At 42.9% G+C, this 24798-nt stretch overlaps 2 protein-coding genes across 5 annotated transcripts in view; both read right to left on the bottom strand.

Annotated features, from left to right (window-relative positions):
* Positions 1 to 1129: 1129 nt before the first annotated feature.
* On the bottom strand, positions 1130 to 11793 carry topbp1 (DNA topoisomerase II binding protein 1). 2 transcript variants are annotated; one of them, XM_084033316.1, is made up of 28 exons: positions 11473 to 11793; positions 11145 to 11237; positions 10908 to 11042; positions 10675 to 10818; positions 9916 to 10097; positions 9598 to 9791; positions 9284 to 9460; positions 9021 to 9184; positions 8759 to 8922; positions 8371 to 8615; positions 7968 to 8290; positions 7692 to 7864; positions 7332 to 7543; positions 6779 to 7095; positions 6498 to 6683; positions 6130 to 6245; positions 5844 to 5967; positions 5067 to 5225; positions 4862 to 4958; positions 4581 to 4782; positions 4238 to 4467; positions 3653 to 3795; positions 3452 to 3548; positions 2837 to 3000; positions 2458 to 2586; positions 2252 to 2341; positions 1564 to 1725; positions 1130 to 1368 (listed from the first exon to the last, which is right to left on the bottom strand). In XM_084033316.1, the coding sequence occupies exons 2-28, from the start codon at positions 11229 to 11231 to the stop codon at positions 1240 to 1242; spliced, it is 4545 nt and encodes a 1514-aa protein (XP_083889442.1). In that variant the 5' UTR covers positions 11232 to 11237; positions 11473 to 11793; the 3' UTR covers positions 1130 to 1239. The 2 variants fall into 2 exon arrangements, with proteins under 2 accessions (XP_083889442.1, XP_083889441.1); XM_084033315.1 differs by having other exon boundaries at positions 9021 to 9187.
* Positions 11794 to 12561: 768 nt separating this feature from the next.
* dnajc13 (DnaJ heat shock protein family (Hsp40) member C13) overlaps positions 12562 to 24798 on the bottom strand; it is a 28848-nt gene continuing 16611 nt past the window's right edge. For 2 of the 3 annotated variants that reach the window (XM_084034268.1, XM_084034269.1), the window contains 35 exons: positions 23945 to 24027; positions 23463 to 23616; positions 23206 to 23309; positions 22945 to 23104; positions 22795 to 22857; positions 22607 to 22708; positions 22317 to 22421; positions 21178 to 21380; positions 20986 to 21070; positions 20718 to 20872; positions 20489 to 20534; positions 20232 to 20386; positions 19945 to 20146; positions 19714 to 19829; positions 19505 to 19583; positions 19289 to 19424; positions 19019 to 19203; positions 18820 to 18894; positions 18591 to 18710; positions 17852 to 18247; positions 17649 to 17762; positions 17409 to 17525; positions 17077 to 17254; positions 16898 to 16989; positions 16721 to 16820; positions 16565 to 16639; positions 16373 to 16485; positions 16118 to 16287; positions 15982 to 16024; positions 15717 to 15890; positions 15437 to 15616; positions 14861 to 15001; positions 14625 to 14768; positions 14437 to 14536; positions 12562 to 13700 (listed from right to left, as the gene is read on the bottom strand). In XM_084034268.1, coding sequence (XP_083890394.1) covers positions 13603 to 13700; positions 14437 to 14536; positions 14625 to 14768; positions 14861 to 15001; positions 15437 to 15616; positions 15717 to 15890; positions 15982 to 16024; positions 16118 to 16287; positions 16373 to 16485; positions 16565 to 16639; positions 16721 to 16820; positions 16898 to 16989; positions 17077 to 17254; positions 17409 to 17525; positions 17649 to 17762; positions 17852 to 18247; positions 18591 to 18710; positions 18820 to 18894; positions 19019 to 19203; positions 19289 to 19424; positions 19505 to 19583; positions 19714 to 19829; positions 19945 to 20146; positions 20232 to 20386; positions 20489 to 20534; positions 20718 to 20872; positions 20986 to 21070; positions 21178 to 21380; positions 22317 to 22421; positions 22607 to 22708; positions 22795 to 22857; positions 22945 to 23104; positions 23206 to 23309; positions 23463 to 23616; positions 23945 to 24027 — 4563 coding nt within the window. In that variant the 3' untranslated portion in view covers positions 12562 to 13602. Of the gene's footprint in view, positions 13701 to 14037; positions 14143 to 14436; positions 14537 to 14624; positions 14769 to 14860; positions 15002 to 15436; positions 15617 to 15716; positions 15891 to 15981; positions 16025 to 16117; positions 16288 to 16372; positions 16486 to 16564; positions 16640 to 16720; positions 16821 to 16897; positions 16990 to 17076; positions 17255 to 17408; positions 17526 to 17648; positions 17763 to 17851; positions 18248 to 18590; positions 18711 to 18819; positions 18895 to 19018; positions 19204 to 19288; positions 19425 to 19504; positions 19584 to 19713; positions 19830 to 19944; positions 20147 to 20231; positions 20387 to 20488; positions 20535 to 20717; positions 20873 to 20985; positions 21071 to 21177; positions 21381 to 22316; positions 22422 to 22606; positions 22709 to 22794; positions 22858 to 22944; positions 23105 to 23205; positions 23310 to 23462; positions 23617 to 23944; positions 24028 to 24798 lie in introns of all 3 variants that reach the window. The other variant, XM_084034270.1, reaches the window with a different exon arrangement.

The following is a 24798-nucleotide window of genomic DNA, read 5'->3' on the forward strand; positions in this document are numbered from 1 at the left end:
GAGTAGGAGAAACAAATAAGATTGCTACCATTGCAATTTATTCCTTCCATTAGCATTAATCAAAATCAATAATAAATCATATCTGCAATAATAAATATTGCAGATATGATGTCCTACCAGCTACAGCTTCCTTCTTCTTTACCCAGATAGATTTATTTTTCTTTTTATTATCTGACAATTAAAATAATTTAGAGTTCTACTAAAAGAGATAATTTGATCACTTTATTCTGGTACTTGTTTTTCTTGCAAAATTCTCAATAGTTCAACCTCTTTATATCTAAAAAATATTGGTATATATAAATAAAAGGACAGTTATGTTGCTGGTAAAGAGTGAAACATTGCACTTTTTTTGTGTGTAAAGCTCTACAAGTGACCTTCAGTGATTCCTTCCTTTGTTGGCGGCCCCTAGAGGCCCCTGGACCCAGCAGCCTGAGTCATGTTACTCTGCACAGCTCTTTCTCCTCTAATCCTACACCTCTCAAACAGCAGCTCAGCACCAAATCTGCAGGGAGACCGTCAGCTGCTCCGTCTATTATGAGGTTAAACCACTTATCGGTCCATATGGGAGGCACCAGGGGCTTCTAACCTCAGCTGGCACCCTGGTATGAAACAGCACATCACTCTACCAACGGCCTTAATCAACGCGTAAACAAAGTCTGGTGTTTACTGCACGGGGAGATCAACAGCAAACACAAGTAATATAATATTATCACATGGGTGGGGAAGAGTACGCCTGCTTGATTTAGGTTTGAGACTGCTTCAATTGCTTTTATAAGCGACTGGATGCCTCTTTGACTTCTTCTTACAAAGACACAAAGGTTGGGTGTTTAACAGTAAAACATCGGATGGATACAGGGGCAGGTTTTACTTTAGGAAAAATATCAAAATGTGATTTTGTATTCACTTATTTTAAACGAGAAAAGAGCTGCTGGAAAATAGCCACATGAATGAGCTCAATAGTGAAGATGCACTGCCCCCCACAGGCAACAGAACATCATCGCACCCAATTACCAAACGTGACTCGACACTTTCTTCAGCCCTTCACTGAGTCATCCATCACGGTTACAGCCTCACGGAGCACTGCACAAACCGCAATGCAATTGATTTAAGATGCCAACGTGACAAAATAAATGCTACACTTATTTTATTTTATTATACAAGAGAAACATAACAAAAATCTTATTTACAATCATCTTCATAGATAGGGGAATTTATACGACAACGTTGAGGAAGGGCGTTTCAGTTCAGACGTGTTTTTTTCAGCTTGGAGTTGTCTGCTGCTGCTTTGCGCTTACGTGACGGAGTGACTGGAGCTTCTTCAGAGGAAGCTTCAGTCAGGAAGTACAGCTCGATAGGCGGGATCGGCTCCTGTGTCAGAGGACAAAAAAGAAAACACTCATGTTTGTGTCATTCTGTTTGCATATTTTAAACCGAGTTAAAAGTCTGAATATATGAATAAAACACAGCAAAGCTAATACCTAATTCACATAAACATTACGACGTATCTTCAGTTTTGTTCTTCTCGACACTATTAGGATAATCCACATCATAAGCTTCACCGACCTGCATTAGATAGTCAGCGATGTACTCCGGCTTCAAGCACGTGACTCCCTGGGAGGTAGCCTCCGACACGTCGACTCTGAAGTCTCCGGGCTTCAGCCGGCTAAAGTCTGCAAACAGGTGAGTGGCCTCTGTGTACAAGGATGGGGAGGGACTCGGCAGGACCTGGTGGGGGGGGAATTACAGGTAAGTTTACAGAAAAAGAACATCTCCTCTTATTGAAAACATAGCAAAGGAGAGGTTAACGTTTCATTGGTAAGGTATGGGAACGTTGCTTCCCTATGAAGCTTATATCATATAATAATACCGACAACTGCTGATAACATAACTCACTGATCACAGCATCTTATAATAGTTGTTATATATTATAACCTTTTTATAATGCAATACTATGTTATTATTCTAAGTGGCAAAAATAGTGATTGTGACTATAAAGTATTATGATATTTGACCATTTAGTCATTATTAAATTCGAAATGTTTATTATTATTATTGTTATAAATAATTATGTAATTATATATGATTATACATAATTATACAGTGCTGTAAACAGATTATAATGCATTTTATACATGGCCAGTCAAAGGCAGTGCTACAAAGTTGTTCTGTTTGTTTGATTTGAAAATGTAATAACGATGAGTTAAAGTACAAACAACAGTGTATGTAACACAACAAACAAGGCAGCAGTAACCTTCGCCCTGCCAGACTGCAGTAGCCGCCTGAAGCCAGATTCTCTGTTCTGGTCGATGTTCAGCATGACCGTCCATCCACTGAAGGCCCCCTGAAAAACAGAAAAATATACTGAGCATACCTTAACACTCAGGTTGTAGATAATACAGTATAAATGACAGTATTGAGGAGTGTTCTGTGTGTGTGTGTGTGTGTGTGTGTAAGTACCCCTTGGTCAGAGCGTCCCTGCAGTCTTTTTCTCCAGCGCATGGCAGCTAATGCTAGTCTCTTCTGCTGGGAGGTGATGGAGGGCAACGCATCCAGGATGGAGCTACTGCCCCACTCATACTCATCCTCCTGGAACACACACAGATAAAGAGATGTTGTACATATACATATATGTGTATATATATATGTATATTATGTGGTAGTTACACAGATGTGTGAACCTTAAAACCCCTTTAACTGAACTTAAAAACATGGCTGTGTAGAACACTGTAGTTGGCTAGTAACGGAGAGGTCAAATACTTTTAGATGGACATAGCGAATGAAACCCTGGTGGTCAGTAAGAGGGACCCCAGAAGAAGAGAAACCCTCAGCTTCTGACCTGGATGAAGCGGTCCACAGAGCGGCAGGCCTCCAGGTACGAGCGGTGCAGGATCCATTTGCCCGCTGCCATTGCTGCCAGGTACTTCTCGTTGCGCAGAGGAGTCCCTACGATGATGTGGGTGCAGCTGGGGTCGAACGACTGCTTGTCCAGGACTACACCGCCTACAATACCAAACAAATGGGGAAGAAAATAAATTCAATATTCTCTACCTAATCTGTAGTTATAGCACGACTCCTGCGGTATAATCCAAGTCTCATTTATCCAGTCGTATGCTCACTTGTTCCAAAACACTTAACCACATAAGCAGTCACACACTTCTCTTCCATGCAAATCCAAAGTGTTGGTAATTTTGTGGGTGAAGTATTCCTTTAATATTTCTCTTTGTAAATGTTTAATCTTGATTTAATATACAGTAGAAGTTTTAATAATAGTTCAACTCTGATGAGCTCAAAACAGGAAATATTCCCAGAGCCTGGAGGTAGATCCTGCTTTTTAACCATCAGGGATTAGCTGCTCTGAGTTCAGGCCTATGATATGCTGTGGAGGTTTTTTTTTTTTTTACTGCAGCATGATGAAACGCTGTTAAGACCCCTAATTAGGCGGAAGACTCACTGAGTTCCTCGATGAGGTGACTGTAATCAATGCGTTCCTGAGGGCTGAGGGAGGACAGCTGAAACCGAGGTGGCTGCTTTCCTTCCTCGCGCTCCTCCTGAGAGAAAGAACGAGCAACAAAAATAGCGCGTTTGAAAGAGTCGGCCTACGGTTATATCACTGCGTCAACTTCTCGCTGTTAATGTAAATATGAATCTTCACCTGTGGCTCCGGTGCTACTGGGGGGTTGGCCAGAGGGAAGGCGATGCTGGGGGCTTTAGGAGTGAGGATGTCATGTTCCCGCTCCTCTGTCGGAGCCTCTGTGGCTCTCTGGCCCATGTGCTGATCGATGACATCACAAGCAGCTGGAGAGGATACAGTGATTACAGAGAAAGTCAGTTTTCTTCTTTTTCAGTTTTTTCCATTTGTATGTGTTAAATATTTATTCCAGGAATATCAATTAATGACATGGAAAGCTTCTCCATTTACTGAATTTGATCGACTTTTTGAAAAAATACAGTACAGCTGCTTGAAATGCTGTACTGTACAAATTAGATTACTGTTCTGTCTATAATTGAAATACACTATAATACAGCACCTACTGTATATAACATTGTTTATTGTAATTCAAATTATAATTGAGCTAAAACCTGAACCAGTGTTGTGATTGAGTATCATGGGCTAGAAATAAATAAATGAAATATATAACTAATTTTCTGATCTGCAAATCTCCACTTAGTGAACACTTATCTTATAAATAGGCCACTTTTGACCAAACAGCGGGTGTAAGGGCTCCTGGTCTCTTACCCATCTCCACCAGCTCAGAGTCCGTCATGGAGTCCCTGAAGTGAGAGCTATTTTCTGCAGCAGCAGGAGGAGGAGGAGGCATGGGCTCAGAGTGTTGAGAGGGACTCCCAGGCCACTGTAAATTATCAGCCAGCTTGGCCCGCTCCTCCCTGGCTGTAGGGTCGTCCCAAACTATCTGTTCACTCTGAGACGGCTCTGTGTTTATGTCCAGAGCCGCTTCTCTGGACACCCTGAGATCGAGACAGGATGAGGGGAATTTATTTGGATGGGGAAGTGTGTGTGACCCCACAAAAGCCAGACTAAGCCATTCTATTTGAATCTTCTCACCACGTGGCTTCCTTACCTCAGAGCTTCCAGAGTACGTCTGCTCCCGCAGCGTCCGACCCGACTCCCATCAGGTTTGTTGGGGTCCGAGTCGGCCCCTCCCGATCCCATCCTGCGGAGTCTGACCGAGGAACGCCTCCCCGTCGTCAGCTTGGTAGCGGACATGATCTCCTGGAGCTGCCTTTGCAGGGTCTCTCTCATTTCTAGAGTTTCGGAAATATCTGGAAACAAGACAGAAATCACTGACATGAATCCATTAAAATAAAAAAAGTTTATGTACACTTGGAAAAAGACCCTCACCACTTCCATCCGCAGCATCATTCAGCTCTTCTTGATCGACACTTCCATCACTTACACGGCGTCCTGGTGTGGCTTCTTCTGTGGCAACGTGTCCACACTGAGGGACATTTAAACAGATTATTTTCTGCAGAACAGAATCCAATGTCTCACTTAACTTGGGACCTCTCTTGGGAGGTGGGCTTAGATATTTATTATTTACACCCACCGTGTCATCAGTCACCTCGCTGACGTCTTTGATCTGGGTTCGTGTAAACGGAGGAGACCTCTGAGAGTTGTTGGGCACCTGGCTGAGGTTCAGGCTCATCTTGGGGTTGTAGGTGAAAGGATACAGAGACTCAGGGACGTGCCTCTGCTCCTCAGCACACTGCACAGGATGAGACGGCACATATCCACAAACAGAAGTTTATTTATCACAAGAATTAATTAATGGCACAATGAGGAGGATAAACATAGCGGACACTCCAATCTCTCTGAAAAATAAGCACATCAAAGCTGTTTTTTATTTAAAATTCTGTTTTTATTGATGGGAAGATGATTATTCCCACCGGTGCCAAGTGAGAATTAGGACTAAAAACAGGACTAATTGCTTGTTTGCATTTGTTGTTTTGCACTTGAAACCATTGATTAGTCATTCGGCATAAAAAGAATTTGATATTTGATAGACTCACTCACTTTTCACAGACTCACTCAAAATGCTTTTTTAAACAAAATATGATATATATATACATTTATCTCATTAAAAACTGAATATTTTGGGGATTTGAAAAACTTTAAAACATCACCGTAGGCTCTGTTAATATTTTGACTTAATGATTAATTGATTAATTCGCAAAATAACCAAATAAACAATCACTAGTTCCCGTCGTAATTCGTGAAACAAATTATTAACTGCTCCACAGATTTGTATAATATCTACCTGTGCATTGCAGTTAAGAGTAAAAAACAAATTGAGTAACTTATATTTATATACTGAGAAACTTACAGCCTCCAGCCAGTACTGGGAGACCACATGCAGTCCTCTCTCCTTGACTCCTCTGTATTCCCGGGTGTTGTCCCCCACACGGCCCTGGTAGATGTAGTGCGTCACCGTTTCGTCACAAGCCCACCTAAAAACAAGTTGATGAAGAGATGTTTGTCTTATTTGCATCCATAGAAATGAAAGAGAATGACTACTCTTTGTAGTGTACATTTAGGCACGTCTGGATTGTTATATGGAAGAGTTTATAACCTGTGCTTTAATTGGAAGTTTGCAAAAATGTGATGGATACCTGAAGTCGGCACCAAGCGAGGCAGCGACGGCATTGAGTTCACCCTGCATTTTACTCAGCTTCTTTCCCACACAGATCACGACGCCAGTCAGAGGGGCGGCTTCTTTGTCTGGGACCTAACAAACACATTTCATAACACTTTTGTTTATATGTCAAGGGATAGACAGTATATACTCCTCTATCACATCATGTACACTTTCTCTTGTACTAAAAATAAGGTTTTGCAGTAATTGGGGTAAAGCTTTCTGGAATTATAGGTGATCCTCAATCACAGTTTTTGACTAATTAAGTGATTCTGAGATAAAAAAAACAAAAACAATATCAAGTATACAAACAGACATACTGTATTTTCATATATTGCAGTTTACCTCTTTCTCAGCCGGCTTGGTAAATTGGGGGCTAGCAGAGATGGCTTGCATATCTGAGGCACTACTTCGGCTGCTGTTAGCGATAGCCACCTTCAGGTTCCTGTTGATGACATCAGTCAGTGGGGTCTCCACTCTCTCTCCTGGTTTGGACATTCCCCCTGGAGTCTCCAATGCTCCTAGTGCATCCTTAATAAAAAGAAATAAAAAGATCTTTCAAATATCAGTGCACAATGTATTGCTACAAGCCTATAACAGCCTGTTTATTCTCAGTGGGTCCCGACCTTAACGTTGAAAGAGGGCCTGAACAGCTGGTCTCTGCTGAGGAAACGAGAGGGAGTGTCCAGCTGCAGGGAGGCCTCCTTCTGAAGGGGGTTCCTTCTGCTGCCCTCCTGGTTTTGTTTGGGGGTGCTGATGTCCTCTTTGGGTTTCATCTCGTCCAACATGGTGCGGAACACTTTGCTCTGGAAGCGACCCAAATCCAGCGGGGTGACGGCCTTACCGCTCTGGAGACCCAGCAAAGCGATCTCTGGAGACAAGCGTGCTGGTGGAGGCATGGCTATCTTCTGGGAAGCACCCACAAAACTCTCATCATCCCTCTCTGTAGGAGAAAAGAAAAAAAGATTGTCATCACACAGGAACTACCTACTCAGACACAACCTAAAATACACTACAGAATCACAACCAACAACGTATAAAGCCATAAATATAAAATAAACATTTACTCATAAATGCCTCTCTGTAATTTATTTCTCTTTTCAGATAAGTTAGTGCATATAAAATAATATAATACAAAAAAAAAACCATAAAGGCTTTAATTAAGACATTTTTTCTAACCTGGTGACGGTGGACGGTCAATTAGACACCGCCCCTCCTCTGCCCTCTTGCCAGTCCGAGCAGACTCGAGTATCCAGTGCATGGTGACGGCTGGAAGCCCCCATTTCTTTGCTGCTTGGTACTTTGTGCCTTCGGGGCTCTGCAGCACCAGATGAGTGCTGGCCATCATTCGTTTCTTCTGGTTGGCCAGGCGCACAAAGTAATCTTGGACACTGCAGGAGAGGAGAGAGGAAAATATTTAACATAGAGAAATTGTCTGGCGTGTTTTGCGTAATCTGATCGGCATTTAAAGATAATTGTTGAGCAATCGATCATGTCCTGTAGAGCAGCATGCGTGGTCAGAGTACAATGTAACCATACTCGGCTCCAAGGTGTTTGGCCAGCTCCACCAGAGACTCCCTCTCTGCTCCCGTGAACTGGCTGACGGAGAGAACGCAGTCTTTGAGAGGGAAACGTCCCTCCATCAGAGGAACGGGTGTGAACAAAGGGTTGGAAGACAGCTGCAGAACACACTCCTTCTCCACACACATAGCCTGAGAATTAACAAGAGTCAAACAGGTTGACAATCAACGGATGGCACTGATATCCCACCCTCCAGCCTACGCAGATCAAATTAAAGTATTACTATGATCTTACCAGCCAGGTATCTGTGACCACTTCCTCCACCGTGGCCTCCACTGGACAGCCCAACAGGGGGACCACTGCATAGTCTGCCACAACACGTGTACGGCCCATCAGCATCCTGCCTCCATTTTCTTTTACCAGTAGAGAGAGCTGAGCCTCTGCTTCAGCACCAAAGCCCACGAGGAGGAAACATCTCCCAAAAAACAGGCCTGCCTCGCTGGCTTCATGCAGGGTGGAGTCTGGCTCCGGTCCTCTGGTGTGGTTGGGTGCCCAAGGCTCAGCCAGTGTACTGATGGACTTCCTACTGTCGCCCTCCGTAAGTGGGGGCATCTCCACTGGAAGAAAAAAGGAAGATTAGAAGGTGCAATGTACCTCAATAAATGTTTTGGTGTTCAATTAAACACCAGACACTTACCTACTGTAGGGTCATCATCCATGTACTGGGAGAGCAGATCTTCCTCTGCTCTAATTTGCCTGGGAGTGCTAGGACTGGCTGCAGGGGGACCAGCTGAATGCCGGGGGATGGGAGTGTGAAGGGCAGCCACAGAAACAGCAGCCGGAGCCGGCGGCAGACAGCCAGGGTGGAGGTAACTGGCTTCTGGGAGAAGACTGCCTTTGTTGAAACTGTCCAGCAGCCACTGCACTGTTACTACATGGGGCCTTGGGAAGTAACATACGGATATACCATCAACTCAACGATTTAATATACTGTAAACATCTTAAATTGTACTCTCTTTCAAAGGTTAAAATGTACTTTAAGTGATGATGCATTAATTTTAACTAATAACCGTTGCATTTCAGACCTGTGTGTTGCTTTGGACAGAAAATTCTTGAGTTCCTGGTCCAGCTCTCCCATGACCACATGCGAGAGTTCCTCGCTGGGCTGGTTGAAACGCAGACCTCCTGCAGCGTTCACAAGACGCCGCAGCTTCTCCACTTTCTTCCCTGGCAGGCCACACAGATACAGCTGCACAAACACATTTAACAAAAACTCAGCATTGTCTTTCAAGACCAAAACACGGAAAAGTAAAAACTCCACTCGACATTTTTTGTCCTTTTGTTTACCTTACAGCCATCCAGTATATCATCAGCTGGGCAGACAGTGAGATCCAGACTATCTATGGGGTCTGGAGCGTCCAGGCGGCTGATGGTGCCGTTGGTGAGGGCCGTGTCATTTATTGTCATGCTAGCATTCACAGAGATGTGGCTCAGGCCCAACAAAGAAGGACCTTCTGGAGCAAAAAAAAAACACGATTCTTCATTATAATATGTTACAAACACATATTTGGGTAGAAAACAAACAAGGGCACTATCAGTATGCGGCTCACCCTCCTTCTTGCTGGTGCCGGTGGGAGTGGAAGTGTGCTGTCGAGTGGTCTTTGATGCGTTGCGCTTCACAATGTACCTGCTCTCGTCTTGACAAAAGCCCTTTTCTATGCTGTCAAACAGCCAGTGCAGAGACACACAATACACATTCCACTTCCTTGCACACTCGTACTTCTGACCTGCAAACAAATCGAATACTTACAAACAATACGCGTGGCAATAACGGTCACACATCCAATATAGCTGCAGTGAAAAATGTTACTACAAAGACAGGATCTTAAATTCCATTCCACTGTCTTGTTTTCCATCGACTTACCTGTTGGCTCACTAACGATGAGATGTGTACACTCGTTCATTTTGAGCTGACCGGTGTAGTTGGCTCCATGCTGATCACAGAGCCGCTGCACCTCTTTACGCTCGGTGCTGGAGAGGCCCGTCACACAAATAGTGCAGCCACGCAGCACCGGGCACAGAAAGTCCTCAGTGGGTAGATCTGTATACCTGAAAAGACTGAAAGAGGACATCATTCTTTTAAATAAATACTGCATGAAAGAGTTTATTTAGCCAAGCAAACTTCACAAAACCCAGCATGTACCTTTCTACAGTAGACGTCAATTGAACTGAAATGACATACCTGTCCTGAGATTTCTCCCAGCAGGCTTTGACCCATGAGGGCAGCAGGATGGGTTTACCCAAGCTCGCAGCTACCAGGTATTTCTTGCTGCCAACCTCTCCGGCAATCAGGTGTGTGACAGATACATTCAGATCAAGATAGACCCGTCCACCCATGAGTTGCACCAGATCCATCACCTCTGTCTGCAGAGTGACAAAAACAAACACAGACACTTTGCTGTGAATTTTTGACTCTTAACCCCCTATGGATTAGATTCATTGTGCACTACATTACACATTTGGTATGTATTTAGGCATGTACATCGAGATACAATCAGGATCAGCCCCTTTCATATGAATGGTTCTTTTCAGACATTCACTATTATGTGTAAACAAATGTATGCATGCACTGAAAAGTATGTCTTTGATTGTGCCCTGTGATTTCATAACAATGCTTAAGACTGCATTCATTAACATGTCATAAACTTGATGTTTTCTACATCTCTATTCTGCGTTCCCTAAAATTATACAAAAAAAAAAATCCATGTTCACATCACCTACAACAACACCCCACTTGTTGTTGTAGGAGCACATATCCCCTCCTTGATATATATCTGCATAACATCACTCAGATTTTATCAGCAATGTTTATGATATCCGTGCCAATTATAGCTACATGGTTTATGTCATTAAAACACTTGAAGACGCCTTTGGCATTTATCAGATTGTTGAGTTTTATAAGGAGCAGCGATCTGCAAAGCATCAGACGCAGTGATCTTACCCGCATTGCTTTATCCAGGCTGGTGCAGGAAATAGTGATGTCCGCCATGGCCATGTTATAGACCGGCTGCTCTGCTTTAGGGACACAATGCTGCTGCTGCAGGCAGTACAACACCACCAGCGGACTCACCACTCGGCAGCCAAGCTACAAAATAACAGAGAGTGAGAAAGGGAAGAATTACTCTCCATTGCTATGAAACTCAGGATTTTGATGCATCATTTGTGGAGTTAGACCTTTTTGCAGTGCAGAAAGGCCGGGGTGGTGAAGCTGTTGAAGACAAAAAGAGACTTGTCCTTCTGGTCCATCTGTAAGACAGCATCTTCATCGATGTTTTTCAAGTACTTGTCAGACTGCAGCTCCAAAATGGCCTGTGAAAACACGAGACAACCATGACAATCCACTGAAACAAAGGGTCAGTTGAGCAGTTGAGAACATGTAATCCTCTGTAAAAGATATGATAAGGTACGAACCTCATAAGCCTTGACGGCATACTCGTTTTTTCGTCCATTACTTTCCACAAACTTCACAATGAAGCCTTCCTTGTCTCCTTTTGACATGGTCAACTGAATGAGAACCAGTGAAAAGACATATATAATGACATTAGCTCGAGTTAGCAACAATGTTAGCCTCTGAGACGACAACAAATATCATCAGCGAGGATATGCTATGACTGAACATCTTTTTAATACTAAACCGGCTATAGCTTGGTACATTATAAGTAGCTATAAAACATTATCCTACTAGCTAACGTTAACGTCAAAATAGTCATTCACGTTCAGTGATCTGATGGCAACTTACCACTTCTTGACGGACTGTCAGGAAAATAAAGTGCTTAATATGAATGCTAACAAGTCATTGGGAACTAGATTAGCGTCAGTACGGCTTGTCAACAAAATATCCTCGACATATAACAGTTTATCTAACGCTGCCGTCCGTTTAAACAGAGCCCGGCTAACTCAACGTTACGTATAAGCAACTAAGTTAACATAAATACTTTAAAACATTCGTATTTATATAATCATAAATAAACAGTCTCTATATTATTTAGGAAACTATACATGTTGTAATAACGCAATGATAATAGCTAGGCAAAATTAAAATATCAGCTTTGTTGTTGTTATTCGCGCCAACGGCGTAACTTCCGGTGTTACCTTCTAATGATACCGTATGGAGTCGGACTCCAGTGTTGAAAAGTTCCGAATCATTTACATTACGTTAATCTAAATTAAGCGTCTACATTATATAATCAAGGTATGGGTGTGATTGGAATGTGCACTAGAAATAAAATCATACAATTATATATTTGTTTAAACGAAAATATGAGCATAATAATACTAATATTGTTCTAATCAACAGCTTTAGCATAAATGTGGTGAATTATCCCAGGTTTATGAAGATACCAGGATCTATAAAACCTTCATAATAATAATAATATCCCTTATTTACATAGCACTTTGTAATGTCAATACAGGATCCAGCTGGAAGTCCATTTCTATCCAGAATTCATGGTTTTAAAAAGGTAAGATACTTTTGTAATGTGATGGAATTCAGAGATTTGTGTCTATCAAATAAATATGTAGTCAGCCAGTCTTCCTCAGCAGAATATATACATAGTTAACAAAATATATGCTTCAAGAGTACTTGTCATGTTTCTAAACGTCCTTGCAACTCGTAAAGCCTACACTCAACCTCTAATTACTGTTAAAGTTTGAGTAAAATTAAATGTCTTTATTAGCATGTAAGTATGAAATATTTATTTATTTAATTCTAAGCAAATCTTCATGTTGCAGGCCGTAGTAATCGTCATACATGAGCGAAGAAACAGGTCATTCTGTTTTTATATCCGTTACTTCGACAAACACAATGGTAAATACAAAAGAACAACACTGTGGGTTCCCTTTTATTCTTAAAATTTTATGTACAAGTGCGACTGATTTATTTTTTTTAATGTACATTCAATATAGAAAGTTTATATACGTAATATTACATTGACATTTCACAAATTGCACTAGTCTTTCACATAGATTCCGTATCAGTCAACATCATTCGTCATGTCTTAGCAGAAGCTCATTTCTGGTGGTTATTTTTCACTTATAAATATTCTAGTGCTTCTTGCATTCTGGGGGGAGAATTACTTTAAAAAAAACACGTGTGAGGCAGAAAGGGTAGCCATCAAAGAGACAACAGAATGAACTGTGAATTAAGTTCAGAGGAATAAGAGGCTGGACATTTGGAGAGCAGATCGGTGTCAGAACTTTGAAAGGGTGCATCGAACTAGACCTGACCAAACCAGACAAGAGGTCAGCATCACTCCGAGGGTTCAAGTGACATTTTCTGATGGAGAAACGGATAACTGTCAAGTTTTCACTCGATCATTTCAATATATAGACTAGTAAATGATGTGTTCATGTAAGAGGTGGATAGGTCCTGTGCACAAACGTGTCACAAACAAGGCCTCTGTTTAGAATTTAGTGTAAGTGTAGCCAATCCGGATGACAGAAAGGAATAGATAATAGAGAACAGACAGTTAACCTATAACACAACTCAGTCTTTCAATGTCTTTCTCATGAAAAAAAAACAAAAAAAAACAAAATCTAGAGTAAAAAATATATCCATACAAAAAGTAAACTCTTCTGTGTGTCATTGGAAGAAATAAGAAAAGTATCACGGAAACAAAACAAATGTGGTCATCGGTTAAAACAATTTCAAAGTGTTTATGAAGACTTGAGTGCCATTTGTAAGGGGAGACGAGAGTGACACTGGAGGAGGTGTTGCAGAGATTTTGGTGACGATCAATGACGGCCCGCTCCTCCTCCGGCTTTCGTTCTCTCCTTCCCCTCGTCTGGGAGCCGGACAGTCCCTCTCTGAGCTGCGGCCGTGAAGCTGCAGGGCAGTCTGGGTGCCTGAGCGTGACTGTGAATGTGTCCATCAGCCTTGGTCTCCAATGTCATTGTCCACGGGGGGTGGGACGCTGGGCATTACTGGGTTGCCAGTTCCTGCTGTAAGGTAACCTGCTACTCCTGGACCTACACGTGAAAAGAAGATAGAGGAGATTCAGTGACTGGGTGGGATGGCTGGACTGCTAGTGTTGAGCTACGATGACGTACTAAACTAAAAGACATCACCTACTGCATGTACGGGGGAGTGATCACTACAGTGACTGCAGTATTTAGTAACTTTCAACTTTCAATGGCATTTGTTAGTTGCTGAAACTGCATTGCGTGTAGTAGTTGGTGGATGGAGATGAAGATGACGTTATTGTCAGCACTGTGAAGATGGGAGTTGGGAACGGAAAATTAAGTGGAGGGCAAAGATGGTGGTAAAGAGGCAAGGAATGGCAGTAGGAGGGAGGGCAACATCTACCTGCATCAGAGCAAGAGAGAGGAGGGCTGTGAGGGCCCAGCATAGGAGTCTAGAGCCCACCTCGCAGTGGGCTACTGGCAGCCAGGAGAGAAGGAGTGGATACCCCTAAGGAGGAAACGTGGAGGACAAAGAGGAAGGGAAGGGCAGAGCCAGGAAGTTATAAGATGTGGAGACAGAAAGGGTCTCTGGGTTCAAGCACAAGAGAGGAGTCAGCAACAAGGTGGTTTTAGGATAAAAGCAAAGCATTAAGATTCAACAACAGCTCAGAAAAAGGCACAGTAGACTTACCCGTCAAACATCGGCAAGGAAAACATCGCAACAGCTTTGTTTGTTAAGAAAATGTCAGGCTTGGTGATGCCGAGTGTTCAATAGAAGGTTACGTTTAGAGAAATACTTTACCAGTCAGGTAGCCTGCGGTCTGAGACTCTGAGATGAAAAGATCGTGTTTCTGGTCTTTGAAGGCACTCCACACTGAGGACTTCGCTAGAATCTCATTCACCTGCAAAGGAGTGATGAGCAAAGAATAAATATAAATGGTACTAAATGTTTTAATTGATAATCCCATCGGTCATGTATTCCTGTCATACCTGCTCTCCGAACTGCAGACTGCGAGTCATGGACTTGAGAGCCTTCACTATCTGGGCCTTGGTAGCTGAAGGATTATCTAACGTCTCCAGGCCGATTCCTTCCAGTAGCTTCAGGAGGTATGGGACCAGCTCCACTCTTAGAGCCTGTTTAGTTCATTAATACAATACAGTGTTATTATTATTATTCATTTGAAGTACATAACCAAATCCAATAAATAATAATGGTGACAGCTTACCTGCGCCACTAGTTCCGTCTGCTCCTTCTGGAACATGCGGTTGAGAGCTTCACAGGCTAACCCGGCCATGTCGGCCCGTGATTTCATCCCAGTCATGAGGGGGCCGATGGTCTCCAGAGAAGCCATGGAGCGCACACACAGCTACACAAAAACAAGTGTGTCATAGTGCAGAAAGGACAGAAATACCAAATACATTTTTGGTTGGCAAATCTTAAAAAGCAGAGTGTGACTGTGAATATTCTCAATATCTTAACTCTTTTTTACATTGTTGATTTTTGGAGAAACGGAGCACAATTGAAACCAACTGCACCAGAGTTAGCTAGTAGAAGCTAATTTTCATTTGTAGTCCCAGATCAGGTAGACATAAATCAAATACATGAACTCTAGTCTCTTTGAGTGTGAATCCTTAAAGCGGTACTCAATGATTTAGTTCATAAATTTGGGGGAATGAGAGGAAAAATTTGCCATTAAAAAGAAAAAAGGGATAAAATGTTGTGATATTTAACATGGATGGAGAGCCTGTTTAATGAATAAGAGGTGTGAAACAAGGTGGAGAGAGTCTGTCTGGCTGCTCACCTCATTGTCTGATAGCACGTGAATGAGGCGGATGGCGCTCTTGGGCACGGCGTTGTTCTTGTGGTTGAGTGCTGCCAGGACGCGAGGCAGGTGTCCCAGAGGAGGAACCTGGTCGGCCAGCTGGCTCTGAGAGCTGAACAGACATACAGCTGCCGTGGTGACCGTCTCCAGGGCCTCACCCTGCAGGAGATCACATGAAGAAGCGAAATTGCAAGTTTAAGACAGCAGACGAGGCGAAAATATAAAATCCTGGGATTTGTTTCTCAGTTACGCTGCTCACATTGGGGTTGTTTTTCTCCAGCAGCTCAGTCATGGTCTCCAGGAGAGACACCAGGAACTCTCGTGGCTTACGCAGCACCCAGCCCGGCTGAGCAATAAAGATACGCAAGAAGACTCCACCGACTTCTAGCTCGCCCTGTCCAGCTCCATAAGCCACGGTGAAGTCCTCTGGCAACTGAGCACACAAACCAAGAGTTTATTGTCACACTAAATCATACACAACAACATATTGCTTTATTGCAAGTAACAACAAAAATTGCACTTACCCTCCAGTTCACATCAGGATTATCCTTCTGCTGTTTAAAGTGCCTGGAAAACACATGAATGAATTTATTAGATTCTAAGGATATTTCAAATTTGTAACTCTAAGCCAGCTCACAGGGAACTGAGTCGGACTCATACTCAAGCATCATCTCCCGGACAGTGGTGGACACTTTCTCCCTTGAGCTGTCATTCCAGATGAGCTCGGGGTTCTCGTGCGTTCCCTCGAATATGTGCACCGCAGCCTCGGCGTTGTCTCGCATGGCGTCCATGAACACACCGGGAAGGAAGCGGATCAGCGTTAGACGCACCTGGCAGAGACGAGGATATGCGATGACGCACGATAATGCGAGGAGAACATTTATCTTTGTCATTTTTATATCCGTCCAGACTGACCTTTGGCCCGACCAGCTTGTCCGAGGTCATCTTTGAGAAGAGTTCTGCAGTCTGTGTGCGAACTTGGGGATGTGTGCAGTTACAGAAGAGGTCTAGCAAGTAGATCAGAGCACCTAAGGAACAAACAGATTCACATGAGCATATGTGCGCTCAGAATTCACATTAATATGGAAAAGTAAAAATCACACTGACCTTTGGCCATAGCCTCTTTGACTATCTTTGTGTTAGAAGTCAGTGCATACAAGGTTTCCAGCACCATTTGCCTGCCTGATGAAGAAAAAATAAATGTTTTAGTCCACGGATACAACAAGACGGAGACTTGTTTGCTGTTTTAGAGCATCTTCTTACTGGAGGGGAGCGAGTGCAGCAGCAACAGAAGGTTGGACAACACCAGTGACTCAGCAATGTTGCTCACACATTCTTGGTTTGACGTCACTGTATTCACAACCTGCAGATGAAACCAATATGAGTAAAATGCACTGATATTAGGGGGCCGCAAAAATAATTATACATCAGAACCTCTACCTCCAAAACCAGCTGCTGTACTCTGCCGGCTCCATGAACCCGCAACAAAGAGAAGAGCAGTTTGAAATGTCCGATGCACTCTGACTCCGAACCTGAAATCAGACGGGATGATTAGAAATGTTAAGACATTTAAATAAAACAACAGAGAAGTAGAAAAGGAGGAAGCGCCAAAATCACACCTGGGTTGTTCTTGATGACATTACGGAGAGCCTCTAAAGCCATCTCAGCGAAGCGGAGTCTCTCAGCATGCTGCTGGCACTCCACTTTGTTACTCTGACTCATGGCCAGCAGAGTGTGGAGGTACTGAGCCTGGGAGCCCACGTAGTCCAGGAGACTGGCTGCAAATGCTTTGGGATACTAAAACAGAGATGGAGGAGGTTAAAAGTCTATTTTATATTGCAAATAAACCAAATAGTCCATGTCATTATTTACAGCTATGATGAATATGGCTGTTTCAACGACAAGAAACAATAAAAAAGCAGTTTGAATGTTGTTTTAATAATCGACTCACCTCAAGAGGAAAAGATGGCTGTTCATTGTAGACTCGGACAAAGATCTCTCCAACTATCAGCTCTTTGCTGTGATCACTGAACAGAAACTCTGCACCAAAGCTTTCATCATTCTCCCCCTGTAAAGAGACCACAGATTGTATGGATGAAAAACTAAAGTTCTTTTTTTACTCCAGCATAGTGAATCAATAATATCTATATATTTATATCAATTTATGATATTATATATATGTCATGTGTACCCTCTTGATGTTTCCCTCTTGTTGACCCTCCAGGAACTCCAGAAGCTCGGCTCGTGTTCCATTATTCCAGATCAAGTACGGGTTCTCCGAGTTGCTATTCAGCAGCTTCAAGACCTAAAAGCACAACAGGGCACTCAGCTCGGTGGGGGGGGGTTCATGTATGTAAAAGCCTGACACCCTTCCATTCCATCCATACAACATACCGCAGCAGGAGGTCCGGTCCCCAGCTTCCTTGAGATGTAAGGCGTCAGCATGGCTGCCAAGCTTTTGCGGATGGTGGGGTTCTCTGGAGGCGTGCCCTCGATGCCGTTGGTCTCTGAAACTGGATTGTTCCCGTCTGGCATGGGTCCCGTCTGGGTGAAGCCTCCTAGACGGCTGAGAGCTACCAGGCTGAGCTTGGCCAGGCTGTTTGCAACCTCCTGTTGGTTTGTGTCCTGGTTTGCCTGCACGCCACTCTCCTCCAGGGTGTAGTCGTAGTTGAAGAGGCGGACCAGCAGGTGCCAGAGCACTCCGGCGTGGTACAGGTGGGTCTGGAGGAAGAAATCCACCGCAAAGGAGCTCACGCACTGGACTGCCAGGGCGGCAGTTTTTGGGAGACCCTGAGAGGACGCAAGGGAGGGAATATCAAGACACTGTCTGGTTGCAGAACAAGTATAAAGCCAGCATCAAGGGTGCTACACATAGCATTCAAATATTCAAAATGATTAGCAGATGAGAGGACCACAAACGAGTAATGGTGTATAATGGTGTATAATATTCAATCAGTATCTTCAAATGAAATATATCACTTCCAGTATCTATATTCTCATTAGTATAGCAAACGACGAACTCTGAAATGCTTTTTATGGTTTGAGAAGTATTCTCTATGTCAAGTCAATACACATAGTTGTACAATTTTACACAGAAACTCTGAAGAATAAAGCAAACATCGTGGGTTCTCACCTTCCCATAGAACAAGACGTGACAGAGGTCCCTGATGATGTTGGGCAGTTCGATGATCTTCTCCCTGCATTCCTCAAACTGGGCTGCTACGCTAAAGCACTTACAGACGTGCCCGCACACCTGTGGCACATTCAAGTATTGGAAGAGTGTCATAGAGATCCTTACAAGCAGTACGCTGCTGATCTCTAGAGATAAAAGGTGACCACAGGTGAATAAAGACTCTTCTTACCTGTACAGCCATGTCATCGGGTTTGCTGGATGCAGTTAATACAGCAACGCACCGAGACAGAGCCTCAAGCAACACCTGGTTAAATACAGGAAACAATCATGTATTCCCCTACACACTACAGTGCACTGGTCCACATGTAGATGGACAGCGGTTTAATATAGATGCTTGATATGTGAGGGTTTGGGACTGGTATGCCTACCTCGATGCCGTTGTCGCGGCGCAGCTCCTCGGCATTAAGAGCCGAGCAGTTGACCGTGTGGAAGGCCAGTTCAGAAGCAGCCGGGAGGAGAGGGGAGGTTTTGGAGAAGAGCAGCTCATCCTCCGTTTCCATTGTGATTGTTTTGATGAGCATGGGGTAACCGGCGTATTTGTAGGGTTCCAGTTCTGTTATAAACAATTAAGAGGAGAAGCATTAGTTTAAAAACCTCTAACAACCAAAAGCAAAAAGTGAAGAATGTTGATTTCGTACCTTGTTTGTGTCGGTTGAACAGGATGCTCTGGGCTTTGAGGATGAGGATGATGTTCTCCGGGTCGGGGCCATCCAGGATTCGGGCAGACTTTGTGCAAAGGAACTCATAGGCTTTGTTGACTTTCTCAAACATGTCCTGAAAGAAACAAGTTGAGATTGAACATGTGGATGAAGCTGCTTGCTCTCACATACAAATCTTATGACTGCAACACATACCCTGCCCTCTGGATTCTTGTCTGGATGGTACTTCTGTGCCAGTCTGAAGTAAGCTTTCCTGATTTTACTCTCCTCGTGCCTGAAGACAAAAATGCAAACATTTCTTGAGTCCTGCCATCTAAATCCACATTATCCAACAACAACATCCATGTTTATTCTTACTAATCAGCAAAGATGATTCAAGATATAACAAGTCAAAGGCCACTCACTGCCCCTGTCCTTTGGGAAGGTTGAGGACTTCGTATGCATCATCTACAGACATAGATGGAGGCTTTTTCTCCACCTCCCTCTTCCAGGCTTCAAGGGTGTCTTTTAGCAGCTTCACCTGTAGGAATTGTGGTCATGGATCACAACGTTAAAGAAGCATTTCCTAGAGAAAACAAGCAGGACACCGATAAGGAAGTACAAGCTTGGCTAAACGAGGAGAGAGTGCGACATACAGCGTCTCGAATGGGCCAGTTGGGGAAGCGTATGGTGTCACACAGATGTCTGAGGTAGTAGATGTTGCAGAAGAGCTCATTGTCCAGCTGAGGGAAGCTGACCACAGGGATGGGGCAGTACTGGTAGAGGGCCCGTGTGTTGCTCTGCAGCCTGGGGCTAAAGTCGGCTATGTGGGCAGCTATCTTCTCGATCATCATCCGCCTGAAAAAAAAAAAAGAAGATTACATTACAATTTCTAATAACCACACAGTCTCTATGTCTCATTAGTGTATTTTAGGCTAAGTACCTCATCTCGCTGCTCCAAATGGCCTCAGGTGTGTCAAATTCTCCGAGGAATATTTCTGAGAAACGCTCAGCCTCGTAGTTCTCCAGATAACACACCATAGCTTCAGGCAGCACCGGCCCCAGAACACTACGCTGCACAATGTCCACACCCTTAGACTGGGAGGGAGACAGATAAGTGTCATTTTAACATGAGGTTGTGTTGATAAGACGCAATCTGTTGTAATTCATAAGGAACGAATCTATACAAAAAAATGTTACCTCCTCTGATTTGAAGGCTTGTTTCAGATGTGTGTATTTCAGGAACCTTAAGAAACCAAAGAGGTCAATATCAACATTGCATGTCATTAGTGTCAAAACATTTCATTGTTAAAGTAGCCCAAAAAAACTGTGTGTTTGTGTGTTAGCAGTCCAATCAAATGAATGGATTTTATTTAAATCCCACTTGTAACTGTACACCGCTGGGGAGAACTTCAGCATGTGTTTTCACCTCGCTACAGGAAGCACGTTGGAGCCCGTGTACATCATGATGAAGAAGAAGATCCCGGTCAAATAGAGGCGCTGCAGATTCGGGTTGTCCTGCATCACCAGGTACAGAACGTTAGCCACCTTTTCCACCAGGATGGGGTCAAAGGTCAACAGCAGCTGGATTGGAAAGAAACGAGAGACTATCAACGTATTGTATTTAAATGAGAAATTCACCAAAGTGGACAGGACACCACTGTGCAGACAGAACCCCATTGGGATTGTGTTATTACCTGGACGATGTGAGGGAGGCAAGCATTATCACTGATCATCCTCTTGATCTTAGGTAAAGGACGGATAATGGCATTATCTTGGTCCCTGAATAAAAAGTAAATAAGTAGTCATGGTATGATATTTTAACCAAAAATCATCACACATACTTCATGGATCAATATCTTAGCACCACATAAAAGACATTTCCAAACCTGCTGGGGTAGTAGGAGCACATGGTGATGAGCATGTTAAGGATCAGTGTTGCCAGGTCGGACTCGTTCATCACCGCCTGTCCAGTGGCCAGGAGGCACCATTTTAGTTGGGGGATAGCCTGCAGGGGGCGCCAGCCGTCCATCCCCTGAGCCCAGCAGCGTGTCTTCGCCGTCAGGACACCAGTGCTCCAAAACTCCTGCATCTGGAGAAGGAAATGCAAAAATATAATAAAAAAAAAAGGAAAGGTCGCTGCTGCAAAAAAGGGAAAATGTAACAACAAACTGAAGCAACTGCAAGAGACCGATAAATATCAGGAAAATAACAACTGGGAGAATGCAACGATGTCTCAAGATGTCTCCTCTAGATACCATCAAATTACATTAACTGTCCAATTTTACCCCATTAGACAATATAAGGCAAGGCAACTTTATTTGTATAGCACCTTTCATACACAAGGCAGACTCAAAGTGCTTCACATCATAACACGTCATACAATAAAGTGAAAAAAATAGAAGAATTAAAAAGAAAATAAACGCAAAATTAAAATGCATTACAGAAAGACAAGGAGAACAAAAACATATTTGCAATAATAAAAAAAACAGTGCAGACGTTAAAAGATTTAGCATAAAGCTATGGTTTATAACATAAAAACCATAAGAATAAGAAATTAGTTTGGGATATTTTTTATCTATGTAAAGAAAATCACATAAGTACCAGAACAAACAAGATGTTATTTGATTTATCAGCAATATATTACATTAGACTGAAATGTTTATTATATTTTGATCATTTGTTCTTAGCAAGTATTACTTTTAACTCTATTTTCAAATAGATTTTATGGTGAAAATGGGACAAATACCAGTGCTTGACTTTTTTCTTTTAAAAAGGTCATATATATGTAAAATGATTACAACAATAGACATAGACAATAGACATGAACCATTCACCATATCACATTTAAAATAATAATATACAAAAAATATAAAATTAATATTAAATCGTAAAAAATTAAAAAATAGAACCGTGTTAGCTACTGGTACAGATTTCCCTCTATAGCTTTTCCCACTCACTCCAATCACATAACCCCAATTCCTATTCAGCAGTCTCGCCAAGTGCTTGACATTTGAAGATGACGTACCTCCTCAAAACTGAAAGGTCCTCTCCTCTCCTTGTCCGCGTTGCCGAAGTACCACTCTTTCTCACTCTCCCTCTTCATGTCTGGCGATGCCTCCAGCACGTTGCTCTGTGGAAATTAAATACACTCTCTGTTTGACACTCAGACAGATTCACTGAGATACTCAGCCGATGGGTCGACGTTCAATTAAATCTTCACGGCTCATGGAGAATGATAACAACTAGCAGCACGCATGATGAAATCAAATGAATACAGACATTATCTTCATGAAAAGCTATAGCCGTGTGTTTTACCTGTAGGGGAACAGTAGCTCTGCTGGTGTGCAGATGGGCCATTGTGAGCAGGTCCACTAATATCCGCACTCCGTTCGAGTCCATCACCTCCTTCACGTTTTTCTGCAGAACAGGAAATTCATTATTGCTCAAGACAGAGAGGGATAGAAACGTGGGTTAAATTAACAGGCTGTTGCTTTTAAGCTCACCTTGTTGAGAATGAGTTTGTTGAGAAAAAGGATGAGTCGGTCTCTTTCCAGTTTGTCCGTACACTGTAACCGCGGGAGAGCATTTTAGGATTAATTAAAAGACATAAAAACACTACTACGATAGTTCTTGTGGTGACAGTTCGTACTCACTCGGTCCAGCATGCCCACAATGTATTTTGTGTCCGTGAAGGGGCCAATTTCCTCGGAGCACTTCCCATAAACTATAGAGAGCGCCTGCAGGCAGAGGCACTTCATCGTAACTTTGGGTGTAAGCAGAAAGCGATGGTAGAGTTCATTAAAGAACTCATATCTAAGAGCAGAGGGAGAGAAGCATGAATCGTCTTTATGGATTCAGTACAGCATGATATTGCAATAAGATGAGTTTTTTTATTTTTTTTATTGTAGTCTTACGATCGCTTGATGGCATTTGATTCGTCATTTTCATCCTCCTCAAGCAGCAGACGCAGGTAATAGTCCCCAATCTTTATCTCATCTGAAAGGCACTCATATTTCACCTGGGAATAAGAACATAAACAAATAATGTTGCACACAGGATATGGAATGTATTTCTTTGTGGTATTCGGAGAAATATCATGATATACTGGTCTGGGCTTAAACCCCCCGTGTATCACGGATATCGATGGTTATAATCAAATAAGAGGAAAAACCTCAAACTCCTGGTGGTTCCAGGAGATGACGGTGGCACTGCCGAGCTCGCGGTCCACGCCGAAGGCCCGCATCTCTCCCTCCAGAGCGTCCCGCAGCTCCTCTCTCGTCCTCAGGTTCCATATGAGGTTGGACCGCGCGTGGTCCAGCTGGAATCTGGATGATTCGTAAGGTAAAAAAAAATGGTTTAATGGATTGTTCCATGATATAATGGTAGGTTTTATTCCTGCAAAATCTACCAAGTGTCCATAATAAGTGTCCCTTAGCAAGACAGGTAAAAATATATATAAATGCAGCAGCTGGAAAGCTCATAACCACCACAGTAGTTCCATATCAGCTGACAAGCTTCAAGGCGTATAAGCAAAAACCTGGACCCTGCACCCTGAATACAATAAAAGCATGATGAGCACCACAAATGTGCCAGAGGCAATGGGGTTAACATATCCAGAGTATGGCCTGATGTCTCTACTGGACCATGTGGTACCTGTAGTAGAAAAGCTCCCAGTTGACTTCGATCTTTATTCTCTGGCGTCTCTTCCTCAGGATGACAGGCTTTTGGTTCGGGTTCTGAAACGAAGAAGAAAGAGTCAAACCTCTGAGGAAGCAATCCCAGGTCAGTCCTTCATAATTAACAGCATTCAACATGTGTTCTTTGACAGCTTACGGCACAGAGAGAGTTGTGAAGTTGAAAATGGCAACGAGATGAACATGAATATTTTAACACAAGGACATGGACACCAGGAATTAAATAAATGGCACCGGTATGGAGAAAAATGTAACAAAAATGTGTTTGAGAATGGAGGAAGCCAGATATTAGGGACAAAAGCATAAGACCCAAAAGACAATGTCATCATCGTACCAACAAAGAGAAAAGGGTTATGTAACACGAAAACCAAAGTGGGATCCCAGAATTAGGTGTGTCCTGTATTTCTCACTGGCCACGACAGAGTTAAGATCACAATTATCACGTTGCCTCTCAGGCCTTACAACCTTCATTTGCATACAACTTTGCAATGTTTTTGCAACATTCTTTCTCTTTGGTGTCAGAAAACAAAAATCCAGCATAATCAAAAATGGTGTGAGCAATGCCAACTGATTAGATACGGTCCCAGAGGCCTTACAGGCTGCTCGGCAAATGTCCTTCAGTAATTATACTCCCAAACTAAATGTGGTCATTATTAACTGATGACAAAACACTACAGGTACAATGAACATGTCCCCTAGTGAAAGCAGGACAAGAACACACTGTTTGAACTTGAGCTTTAATGGTCTCTATATATTGTACTCTATTTATTGACAGTTTATTTTCATGCATATATTTAAAAACATGTCCCTTGT

This window comes from Eutrigla gurnardus (genome assembly GCF_963514095.1).
Source record: "Eutrigla gurnardus genome assembly, chromosome: 18".
NCBI classification, from domain to species: Eukaryota; Metazoa; Chordata; class Actinopteri; order Perciformes; family Triglidae; genus Eutrigla; species Eutrigla gurnardus.